We start from the raw sequence: 13,220 nt of genomic DNA, 5'->3' as shown, positions 1-13,220 counted from the left end.
TTGATGGAGACTGTTGTTTGGGGTTTTACAAAGGATGCAAAAACACATAGGAAGTTGGTGGAGAGAAATCGGGTGTTTGATTTCCTCATCGGACATTAGAATGCTCGAGTCAGGGGTATTTTGGTCATTCTGGTTTATCTTCTTGAAAGTGAAAGGTCTATTGTATCTGAGTTTAAGTTATGTGTCCCATCTTATATGAGGGACAAAACTGTCTTTCTTGTAACTCTAAGTTTTATGAATAAAATTCAAGTGGGTCGGCTAGGAGAGTGATTTTTCACATTCTCTCTTCTAGTCTGGCCGAATACTCTTCTTCTTCTTTCTCTTTTCTTTCTTCTTCCTTCTTCTCTACTTTGACCTAGAATCAACTAGGGTTTATTCACATGGTATCAGAGCTGTAAGGTCGTATCCTTATTTCTTTCTTGTTGCTGTTCTCTTTCTGGGTTCACCGCCAACTTTCACAGTCATCTTCTTCTTTTTCGACTGACCTGAGTGGAGGTTCGATAAGGGGCTGAAAAGGAGCTGTCGTTTTGTGGGTCTGGAGGTGAGAATGCCTCCGATCGTTGCTGTGGTAGTTGTTGAAGTGGTATACTAAACCCTCTATTCAGTATTGAAGAGGGCTGAATGTGGACAGGTATGAACACTATTGTTGTTTGTCCAAATAAGGGACTGTGAATGTTTTCTTTTTGCTTCAAAAGTTGGTTGTGGTGATGCTCGGTGTGACTGATATGCATTTCAGTCGTGTTTCTCTGTATTTCTCTTCATATGTATGCTGAAAGAAGAGTTGTCGACTGCTGAAGTTCACAACAGCAGTAGATTGGTGGAGGTTGTGTCGTGGTGATTGGTGGTGGTGGTGGTTGTGTCCTAGACCTTGTGTGTAATCAGTTCTGCAGTGTGCAGCCCAAGTGTTTGATGTGAAGACTGAGAGATTTCAGTCTTAGTGTGTTGATGGTGAATGGTTCTGCAGTGTGCAGCCCAGGTGTTTGATGTGAAGACTGAGTGATTTCAGCCTTAGTGTGTGGTGTGTAATGTGTATTTAAAGAAGCTGGGGTTGGTGGTGTTATAAGTGAGATAAGCCTTGTGAAAGAGTGTGAGGTTGTGTTGTATACTTGAAGGTGAAATAATTGAGATGGCTTCTTCCGTAGATGGGAATGACAATAAAACCAGCATCATGCTTTCTTCAGATTATATAAGTGTTCAAATGACATCCATCAAGTTGAATGGTGAGAACTATGTACCATGGGCAAAATCTGTGGAGGTGTTCTTGAAGGCCAAGAGGGAAGTAAAACATGTGAGGGAGGAGAAACCTTCCTCTAATTCCCCTGGGTTCAGTGATTGGGAACAAGATGATGCACAAATAATGACATGGCTTTGGAACAACATGGAACCAAAGATTAGTGTGAACTTCATATTTCCTAGATACAGCCAAAGAGATCTGGGATCTGCTAAAAAGTTGTACTTTGGACAAGACAACACAACTAGGGTATATCAGTTATACCAAGAGTACTTCAATTTGAAGCAAGGAAGTCAAAGCTTAGAGGAGTATTATGCAAGTTTGAGGAACATCCGCAATGAGCTAAATGTGTATCACCCTCTAACATCAGATGTCCAGATCCAACAAAAGCAATGTGAACAGCTTGATGTGACTAGGTTTCTTGTGGGCTTGAAGGCTGAGTATGAGCCTGTCAGAGCACAGATATTGGGGGGATCAGCTCTCCCTTCACTTGAAGAAGTTTTTGCCCGTCTTAAAAGGACATCCATTGAGCCGGTGGAACATTCTTCCTTCTCTAATAGATCTGGTTTGATAGTGACTAAAGGGAGTGGCCGTGGAAGTAGAAGTGGTGGTGGCAGCAGTGGCCCTCCAACCAACCGTGGTGGACACTTGTTTAACCGGGCTAGTGGCTGGACTGGAGGCCGAGAGTCAGGGGGAGGCCGTGGAAGAGGAAGGAGTAATGCTCAGAGAAAATGTACACATTGTGGCTTAGAGGGGCACACAGTTAATTTCTGCTATGATTTGCGTGGTCCACCCAACACTTGGGCTAACCATGCTACATCTAAGAGTAGTAGCACAATTACTGAAAGCCAGCAAATTGCCTCAACCCCCTCCACACCCGCTTGTGCTTTCGGGCAGGAAATGGTGAGTGTACCACGGGCAGTATATGAGCAGTTCCTTCAAACATCTCAGCAGAACACAACTACACTTGCCCATTCAGGTATGACTTGCTTAGCTTCCAAAGCCTCACCCTGGATCATTGATTCCGGAGCCTCGGACCATGTCTGGGATTCTTGATGTATTTTCTTCCCTTTCTCGCTCCTCCACATCTCAGTCAGTTACTCTTGTTAATGGCTCTACATCTCCTATTTGTGGTGTTGGTGATGTTGATTTCTCCTCCTTGTCTTTAGCATCTGTTTTATATGTTCCTAAGTTCCCATTTAACCTTATGTCTGTTAGCAGATTAACCAAGTCTCTTAATTGTTCTGTAACCTTCTATCCTTCTTTTTGTGTGTTTCAGGATCTCAAGACGGGGAAGAAGATTGGTGGAGGGCATGAAGCAGGTGGTTTGTATTACCTTGATGGTGGTGGCCTTCTAGTGGCTTTTCAGTCGTCTCTTACTCCTCTCCAATGGCACTGCAGACTCGGTCATCCCTCTCTCAAGGCTTTGAAGTTGCTAGTTCCTTCTTTGAGTCATCTTTCATCATTAGATTGTAAGTCATGTCAGTTGGGAAAACATCATCGAGTCTCATTTAGTCCAAGAACTGATAGTCGTGTCTCAAGTCCTTTTGCTTTAGTTCATTCTGATGTATGGGGTCCAGTTAAAGTTGTGTCATACAATGGGTTTAAGTACTTTGTAATCTTTGTTGATGAATTTTCAAGGAGGACATGGATCTATCTTATGAAAGACCGTAGTGAATTGTTCTCTATTTTTTCAGAAATTTCATGCTGAAATACGCACTCAATTTGGTGTTCATATGAAAATACTTCGCTCTGATAATGCCAAAGAATACATCTCTTCACCATTTCAGCAATACCTAGAACATCATGGAATAATTCATCAAACTTCTTGTGCCTACACCCCGCAACAAAACGGTGTAGCTGAACGGAAAAATAGACATCTTCTTGAAACTGCTCGGTCCTTGATGATCAATATGCATGTCCCAAAGCATTTTTGGAGTGATGCTGTTCTTACATCCTATTTTTTGATAAATTGGATGCCCATGTCAATCCTTGGAAGCCAATCCCCTTTCTCCGTGTTGTTTCCCACTTTGTCTCCATTTCCTCTCACCCCAAGAGTCTTTGGCTGTGTTTGTTTTGTTCAACACTTGGGGCCTGGAGTAGACAAGCCAGATGCTCGAGCTACGAAATGTATTTTTCTTGGCTACTTGAGGACTCAGAAAGGGTATAAGTGTTATAACCCAAAATTTCATAAATCGTTTGTGTGCTCTGATGTCGCCTTCTTTGAATCAGTTCCATTTTTCTCAGATGCCAGGGTCTCTTCTTCTCCCTCTGTGGTTCCTCTTCTTGTACCGGTTATGGACCCTCTCCCCATAGCTCCCATTCCTATTGTAGATGCACATCATATGCCTGTTACTACAGAGAGGCCGCCAATTACTCAAGTGTATACGCGCAGAAGTGCTTCGGCCCCTCCTCCACGTCAGCACCTGTCGACAGATCCTGCTACTGCTCCTTCTCCCTCAGATCTTGATTTTCCTATTGCTTTGCGGAAAGGTAAACGTACTTGTACTTCTCATCCCATTTCAGACTATGTTTCCACTGCCCATCTTTCTGCTTCTCATTGCAAGTTTATATCAATACTCTCATCGGTTCCCATTCCCAAGACTGTACAGGAAGCCCTTACCTCCCCAGGGTGGCGGCAAGCCATGGAAGAAGAACTCTCTGCTCTACAACATAATCACACGTGGGAACTCACCACCCTTCCTCCTGGTAAGCACACTGTTGGGTGTGAATGGGTCTATACAGTGAAGCATCTTCCTGATGGCAGTGTGGAACGATTAAAGGCACGGTTAGTGGCCAAGGGCTATTCTCAGTTATATGGTGTGGACTATATGGAGACATTCTCTCCTATGGCTAAAATTGGTTCAGTTCGGGTGTTGATCTCATTAGCTGCTATGTATGATTGGCCTCTCATGCAACTTGACATAAAAAATGCCTTCCTACATGGTGATCTTGTTGAGGAGGTGTATATGGAGCAACCACCAGGGTTTGTTGCTCAGGGGGAGGCTGGTAAGGTGTGCAGGCTCAAAAAGGCAATCTATGGACTGAAACAATCTCCACGTGCATGGTTTGGCAGGTTCAGTGAAGTGGTGAAGGCCTTTGGGATGAAACAGTGTCAGGTTGATTATTCTGTGTTCAGCTATAACTCAAAGGATGGGACAATCTTGCTAGTCGTGTATGTGGATGATATTGTCATAACTGGAAGTGACATCAATGGCATTGACAGGCTGAAAAAATTCTTACAGGACCACTTCAATACGAAAGATCTGGGGAAGCTAAAGTATTTCCTAGGAATTGAGGTTGCGAGGTCAAAACAGGGGATCAACCTATGTCAGAGAAAATATGTTCTTGATCTACTTGAAGAAACCGGGTTGTTAGGTGCTAAACTAGCAGAGACTCCTATGGAACTCAATGCCAAGTTAAGTGTGGATGCAGGTGAAGAGTTTGATAATCCTGGAAGATACAGAAGGTTGGTGGGAAAGTTGAACTATCTGACCATTACCCAACCAGATATATCATTTGCTGTGAGTGTGGTGAGTCAGTTTATGCAACATCCCTGGGTTCCTCACTGGGGAGCTGTTCTGAGAATTGTTAGGTACCTAAAGGGTGCTCCAGGTCGTGGTTTGTTATACCAAAAGGGGGGAACTCTTGAGATAGTAGGGTACACAGATGCTGACTGGGCTGGCTCTATATCAGACAGGTGGTCAACCACAGGGTATTGTACCTTCCTGGGTGGCAATCTTGTAACTTGGAAGAGCAAGAAGCAAACAGTGGTGGCAAGAAGTAGTGTAGAAGCAGAGTACAGGGCTATGGCCCATACCACATGTGAACTAGTATGGCTGAAGAACTTACTACAGGAGATGAGGTTCTCAATTGACAAACCCATGAAACTATACAGTGATAACCAAGCTGCTGTTCACATCTCATCCAATCCCGTCTTCCATGAAAGAACTAAACATATTGAGGTGGATTGTCACTTTGTGAGAGAGAAAGTGATAAGTGGGGTAATAACTACATCTCATGTGAGCTCAGGAAATCAGTGGGCAGATCTCTTCACAAAGGGATTGTCTCGGGGAAGAATAGATTACATTTGTAACAAGCTGGGACTATATGATATATACTCTCCAGCTTGAGGGGGAGTGTTAGAATGCTCGAGTCAGGGGTATTTTGGTCATTCTGGTTTATCTTCTTGAAAGTGAAAGGTCTATTGTATCTGAGTTTAAGTTATGTGTCCCATCTTATATGAGGGACAAAACTGTCTTTCTTGTAACTCTAAATTTTATGAATAAAATTCAAGTGGGTCGGCTAGGAGAGTGATTTTTCACATTCTCTCTTCTAGTCTGGCTGAATACTCTTCTTCTTCTTTCTCTTTTCTTTCTTCTTCCTTCTTCTCTACTTTGACCTAGAATCAACTAGGGTTTATTCACAAGACTCAACCTGGAGTATGATATTGTGAGGTAAAATGTTTTGACAAAGGATGAGGTGACTTTTTGATGTAGGACCAGCTTAGTTCTAGTCCTTAGAGAATGTTGAGTGGTCTTCTTGATCAGAGTTTTATGGCTGTCAATGGCTGTAATGGCTTCTTGAAGGAATAAGAGAGAAAATAGGGAGAGAAAGAAGAGAGAAAATACCTGGAATCACTCACAGGGTGCCTAGAATCACTCATGGGAATCACTCACCATAGCTTGCATAAGCTGAAGAAAACTCAATATAATTCATTGCCTTTGTCTAAAACGTCCATACATATTTATAGACTCTAAACTCATAATAATCCTAGGAGTTAAACTGTTAGACTCATAATAGTCTTAGGAGTCAAACTGTTAGGCTCAATAATCCTAGTAGGACTCAAACAAAGCTGTCATATCCTATTTCAATTTAAAGAAGACTTAATAACTCTAATCCTACTTATGCAATGACTTTGAAATTTTAAACATAAGCAAACTATAACTAGACAATTTAAACCCTATCATTGGACTCATAGAAAATTGCAAAAATGACAAAAATAGCCCTACTGTCCAAAAATGTAGAAATACATAAAATATCACAAAATTCCAATTTTGACTCTTCAGCTCTTGCATCACTTTCTCTTAGGCTTATGCTATGGTGAGTAGTGAGGAGAGTAGAAGACGGGTTCAATTTGTAGAGATGCAAGTTGATCATTATGCTAATGCTGGGATGAAGTTGAATGTCAACACTGGAAAGAAAGATGTTATTTGTGAGTACTATAAGAAGCCTAAACATACCAAAGATGCTTGTTGGAAGCTGCATTCAAAGCTTATTCCTACTAGACTCAAGAATGGAAACCGTGGAAAAAGGATTGAGAATGGAAAAGGTGGAAATGAAAATGTAGCCACCTCCTCAGGAGAGCAACTCAGCTGCCAGGGCTGAGTATGAGAAGTATGGCCGAATAAGCAGTCATCTGGAGTTTTGTCAAGACTGTTGGAACAGACCAACAGAAGGCAGTTAGTCAGTTTTACAAGAGGAGGCCACATCAGCTCAACTAACCAGCCACTTGTAATAACTGCCATCCACTTGTAACAACTGCCATCCAATTGGATTGTCAAGACTGTTGGAACAGACCAACAGAAGGCAGTTAGTCAGTTTTACAAGAGGAGGCCCATCAGCTCAACTAACCAGCCACTTATAACAACTGCCATCCACTTGTAACAGCTGTAACAGTCAAGATTGTAACACTATAAGTAGTAGAGCAGAAAAGGAATAGAGGAGGACTCTTTCAGCATTAGACACTCTCTCTCTCTCTCTCTCTCTTTTCCTCTCTCTTCCAAGAATTCAGAAGGTTGGCCCCTCGAAGAGCCCTGAGTTAGGCAGGTTCCTAACAAGTTTATTGCTACAACATCTACCTCATTAGAGACAGCTCCTTCCTCTACGTATGCACACTCAGGTATTGGTGCCACTGCAAATCATGCTAGTATTTCAGGTACTCATAAAACCCCTTGGATAATTGATTTTGGTGCCTCTGACCATATGACTAGTGTTTCACATTTATTCACCTCTTACCAACTCCTTTCTGGCCAGGACAAGATATCCCTTGCTGATGGATCCCTTTTTCCTATCACAAGAAAGGGGAGACATCAAGACTTCACATGCCCTGGCTTTATCATTTGTTCTTCATTTACCTAAACTTAATACTAATTTGCTTTTAGTTAGTACTTTGACTAAATCCCTGAATTGCAATATGACCTTTTTCCCTTTATATTGTGTTTTTCAGGACATGAAACCTTAAAAGGTGATTAGGAGTGGCCATGAGGCGAATGCGATATATCTGTTAGACATGCCTGAGCAGAGCCAAGTGCAACCTTAGAGAACTGCATTTGTTTTAGAGTCCACTAGTCGTATTATGTTATGTCGTAGTTGTTTAGGTCATTTGTCTTTTTCTTCATTGATTCTACATTGTCGAGAAAACATTGTGAGTCTTGTGAGTTCTCAAAGCATTGTAAGAACACTTATCCTTCAAGTAATAAAAGATCAACTATTCCTCTTAATATTGTTCGCTCTGATGTGTGGGGCCTTACCATTTACTTTGTATGGGTGGCTATAGATATTTCATCCAGTTTATTGATGATTTTTCACAATATACCTGGATTTACCTTATACGCTCTTGTGCTGAATACTAACTTAGTTTGATACCTGCATCAAAATATTCCAATCAAACAATGCTAAGGAATATTTCGAGGAACCCTCCTCATAGCATCACAAGTCACTCAAAACATCTAATTTTGGGACTACGACTAAGAAAGAAGGGAAGAACACAAAGGGACAAGAGTTTAGAACAGTCCAATGTAGGTTATTTTTTTTCCTTCTACAGTCCAAAAAAGGAAAGAACATAAGGAAAAAAAAAACGATCTGCAATCTTTTACCATCCAGATCACTAGATCACCGCTCTAATACCATGTTTTCACTTGGATCCAATAAAAGAAGAGGAAGAGGATAAAAGAGAAGAAAGGGAGAGAATAAGGAAGAAGAAAGTTGGAGAGCCAAAAATCTTAGGCTGGCGGCACCCTCAATGGTATTTATCCATATGTATGTGACAACAAACATAATAAAAGATTTAGAGAATTATAAGTAAACCCCTACAGCACTAACTAATAATAAAACAAGAAAAATAAAATTAATAATGGGCTGATATCACGTTTAACTACCGGATAGAATTTGGATCACTCCCTATAGGATATGATATATATATATATATATATATATATATATATATATATATATATATTTGATTTTTCATATCATTTATGTTGTTTTGTAAAAAGACATGTGTACCCCCATTTTGTTTTAAATATATATGACAAAAATGGTTGAAAAAATGCTTGTGTTTTTTTTCTTTGTATAGACTGTTTTGTTTTTTTTCCTATTAATAATTTGTTAAATTTTACAGACCTATGTGTAATTAAATCCATTGGATCATAGGATCAGATTAGATATAGGATTACATTATTGGATCGGGTTTGGATATACCCCGATTCCAATTCAATCCAATCTGTTTGCATCCCTAACCTTGCATCACACCTCCGTGTTTTAAAACATTGATTAGAAGTAGATCTAGAAAAAGCTTAAGTAATAGCAACTCAGCTTAACTAAACTCAACAAAAGCATACCCAACTATTTGAGGTAAGTTACAGGAATTTTGTTTTTTCATTACAATCCCTCAAGGTCCATATCCTCTGTTAAATGATGCTGCAGTATGACAGCTAGGAAATAGAAACTAATCCACTAATCCATAAATGTAAACGTGCCCATATAGTTTAATTAACATATAATATTATTATGAGGTAATTATCATTATCCACTTATCCAGCCTAATTGGTTTTGGGAGCATAGTGGTAAAAATATTAATGGCTGAGGGGAATTAAAAGGTTGTGGTTATTTTCTTCAGGAATAACACATTGAGATCCTAGAAATACAAATATCTCATGAGGGTGGTTAGAAAATTGGCTATTAAATTAAATTCAACCTTCTATTGGGCTCAAAGATCTGCTGACAGAGCATGGCTGATGCCTTGGCAAGACAAGGGGTAAACAGGAAACAATTGTTTTGAGGACAAGGGGTAGGTCGCGGGGGTAACCTATAAGAAGGGGTGCTTGAAACAATAATTCTTGCATTTCATTCTTTACTCTCCACTGCAGGTTGGCACCCAAGACTCCAGATAGCTGGGAGTATGCGACCAAAAATCCTTCAGGAAACATTTTCTTGTTGCTGTTTATTCAGAATATAATTTTCCATAACAACAGACATGGAATACTAATCTTGAAATGGGATAATATAGTGTCCTTGTCAAAAGGAGTAACTACAGAAAAGAGAAATAAACCTACCTTAGAGTTATCCTGTAAGTACATCTTTCCTCTTATCATAAATCCTTGTCCCCCAGGGGAAGTCCAGCAGTTTGTATCAGTTTCATCTTTTCCTTGGCACATGGAACCATGAAACTGACTTGCATCAATATTGATAGGAGAGGTGTGATCATCTAATACACTGGACCCAACTGAAACTGCATCCAAACATTAAGTATAAAAAAATTAGTAGATTGAAATACAATGGCTTGCTTCATGTTAATTGACTGATAAGTGGACTACAACTAAAGTTGTCAAAGCATTCCTTAGGTGACAACATGATTTCTGGCAAGTTGTCATATTGTAATGCCATGAATAATATGTATGTCGTACTCGCCTTGCAGACTAGGAGCCTGCCCAGGTCTGAAAATGGATGATCAGAACCTAATGGTATCTAAATAAGGAAGCTCTACAAAAGTTATTGTGTACTAAGATGTCCCATTACATATATTCTACAAACAAAACATGAGAAAAATTTTAAGGGTTTGGGACATTTCTTTCAACTGTTCAAAGTTGAGGAGGACAAGGAGAAGGAGAAGGAAGAAAGGACAAATGACAGCGGTACTCAAAGACATTTAGCTCAATCTCTCTCTCTCTCTCTCCCCCTCTGTGTGTGTGTTGTGCTGAGGCAGGAGGTTCCGGCCCAAAAATATTGGTCTAATCAAGACAACTAAGAGGGTGTCTTGACTTGGGCATGGAGAATCAGAATCCAATGCATGTCCGGGAGTCTGATTTGGCAAGACAAAGAAAGAACTTACAGATAGATCTAAAGAAAAGTATAAACTATCAAAATAGTACATATTTTATTGATTTTAGCATTGTAAACTGTTTTGGAATGGTAGAATACTGATATGTTTCATTCTATTGCCAATGGGCATATTTATACAGTAAGCTACTGCAATAAATAGAAAGAAAAGAAAATAGAAAGAAGAAAAAATAGAAAGAAGAGAAAATAGAAAGTACAAAAATAGAAAGTACAAAAATAGAAAGAAAGAAATAGAAAGAAAAAACTTTCTAAATCAATCCTTCCACAATCCTAGGATTATATACAATTCTATTTTCAGATTTGAACCAGTAACCCCACGTTTTCCAACACTCCCCCTCAAGCTGGTGAATAGAGATTCTCCGAAAGTCTGTACTATTGAGCCCTTTAGTAAGTACATCGGCCAGTTGTCCTTTTGTAGACACATAGGGAGTGCAAATCAACTTGCTGTCCAGTTTCTCTTTTATAAAGTGTCGGTCAATTTCAATGTGCTTCGTCCTGTCATGTTGAACAGGATTGTGAGCAATATTGATGGCTGACTTGTTGTCACAATATAGTTTCATAGGCTCTTCTCGTGGAATCTTCACGTCTTCTAAAATTATCTTCAACCAGAGTAATTCACACACTCCTTGTGCCATAGCCCTGAATTCTGCCTCTGCACTTGACCGAGCCACTACATTTTGCTTCTTACTCCTCCAAGTGACTAAGTTTCCTCCTAAGAAGGTACAGTAACCAGAAGTGGACCGTCTATCTACTAGAGATCCTGCATAATCGGCATCTGTATATGCTTCAAGAGTCAGTCCTCCATTTCTTTTGAATAAAATTCCTTTTCCTGGATTGGCTTTCAAATAGTGCAGAATTCGATGAGCAGCCTGCAGATGAACTTCTTTAGGATTACGCATAAACTGACTTATTACACTTACAGCATATGCAATATCCGGTCGTGCATGTACAAGATAAATGAGTTTTCCAACTAGTCTTTGGAACATCTCCTTGTCTACACTTGCATTCTCGTTGGCTTCTCCAAGTTTATGATTGGGATCTATAGGCGTGGAAGCTGGTTTACATGCCATATTTCCTGTTTCTCTCAAAATATCAACAACATACTTTTGTTGAGAGATAAAGATGCCTTGTTTAGAATGTGCAACTTCAATTCTGAGAAAATACTTTAGTCTCCCCAAGTCTTTTATCTCAAAATCTCTGGCAAGGCAGTTTTTCAATGCTTCCTTCTCCTTTTTATCATTCCCAGTAACGATTATATCATCCACATAGACTAATAGTGCAGTAACTCCCCCTGAGGCTGTGTTTGATAAACAATGTGTGGTCACCTTGACTTTGCTTGTAACCTGTACTCAGCATTACCTTCGTAAACCTTCCAAACCATGCTCTCGGAGATTGTTTGAGACCGTATAGTGCTTTCTTCAACCGACAAACTTTGTTCCCTTTAATGCCTTCTCCAAAACCCGGTGGAATGTCCATGTATATCTCCTCTTCTAGATCACCATGGAGAAACACATTTTTTACATCAAATTGTTGCAAATCCCAATTATAGTTAGCAGCCAACGACAGTAACACCCTTACTGTATTCATTTTAGCTACTGGGGCAAAAGTCTCCTGATAATCTACCCCATAAGTCTGTGTATATCCCTTGTCTACCAGGCGTGCTTTGTACCTTTCTAATGACCCATCAGATTTGTACTTAATTGTGAACACCCATTTACAACCTACCATCTTCTTCTTGTTTCTTGGTAGATCCACAACTTCCCATGTGTTGTTTTTTTCTAATGCCTCCATTTCCACTCTCATGGCTTTTCTCCACTCCTTATTAGAAAGTGCCTCGGCTAGAGTATTAGGAATTGGAGTGGTGTTAAGGCTGGCTAGAAAACTTTTATAGGATTTAGAGAATCTTTGGAATGATACATATTTGGCTAAAGGGTACAATGGGCATTTGGTACATTCTTTGGTTCCTTTTCTCAGTGCAATAGGTAGGTCATACTCATACTCAGACTGTGAAGGTGTAGGTTCAGGTTCTAAGCATCCCTCAGTTCTAGGATTAGGAGTTGAATCTTGGACTTGCACAGGTTGAGGATCTGGATTTTTCCTCCTAGAGTAAACCTGCATATATCTCACATCATCATGCACATCATTCGTGGGGTTAACAGTGTCCGAATTTGGTTCAATGGTCGGGTTGTTTGACTCTTGTTGAGACTTGGGAATGTGGGGCTCAGAGGAATGTGACTCAGAGGGATGTGATTCTTGACGATTGAATGTCTGTGAGGAGGGTAATACATCTAGGGAGAGTAGATCCGAGGCCTTATCTTCCATTAATGAGGGCTCCCCCGCAAGATAAGGTTGAGTGAAAAAAGATTTTCCTTCCTCAAATGTGACATCGATGGAGGTGTAGAATTTTCTGGTGGCTGGATAATAACATTTATAACCTTTCTGAGTTGGGGAATATCCCAAGAAGACACACCTGATTGCTCGTGGGTCTAATTTTCCCTTATTATGGACATGAACAAAGGAAGTGCAGCCAAAAATTCTTGGTGTGAGATTATTTGAGGCTCGAATATCAGGGTAAAATTGAGAAAGGACTTGTATTGGGCTTCGGTTGTCAAGAACTTTAGATGGTAGTCTATTTATGGTGTAGGCAGCAGTAAGGACAGCTTCCCCCCAATATTGTTTTGGCACCTGATTTTGAAAGAGAAAGGCTCGGGTGGTTTGCAAAAGATGGCCATTTTTTCTCTCAGCTACCCCATTCTGTTGGGGAGTGTTAACACAGGAGGATTCATGCCCAATGCCTTCTTTCTGAAAAAATGGGGACAAATTCTGATTAAAATAATCTGTAGCATTATTAGATCGAAACCTTTTAATT

The 13,220-nt window shown here is 40.1% G+C and overlaps 1 protein-coding gene across 5 annotated transcripts in view; it reads right to left on the bottom strand.

The window, feature by feature from the left end:
• LOC104603372 (ENHANCED DISEASE RESISTANCE protein (DUF1336)) overlaps nt 1-13,220 on the bottom strand; it is a 116,444-nt gene that overhangs the window by 20,026 nt on the left and 83,198 nt on the right. For all 5 annotated transcript variants that reach the window (XR_016082266.1, XR_016082265.1, XR_016082264.1 and 2 more), the window contains one exon: nt 9,568-9,743. Coding sequence is in view for 2 of the 5 variants with exons in the window: in XM_088897312.1 (XP_088753438.1) it covers nt 9,568-9,743 (176 nt within the window). In the remaining 3 variants the exon portion in view is untranslated. The remainder of the gene's footprint in view (nt 1-9,567; nt 9,744-13,220) is intronic.

The sequence above is a fragment of the Nelumbo nucifera genome, chromosome 2, assembly GCF_055504915.1.
Source record: "Nelumbo nucifera cultivar China Antique chromosome 2, China Antique-T2T, whole genome shotgun sequence".
In the NCBI taxonomy this organism is placed as follows: domain Eukaryota; kingdom Viridiplantae; phylum Streptophyta; class Magnoliopsida; order Proteales; family Nelumbonaceae; genus Nelumbo; species Nelumbo nucifera.
Note: the sequence above shows the minus strand (reverse complement) of the source record. Positions and strands in the feature narration are given on the sequence as shown.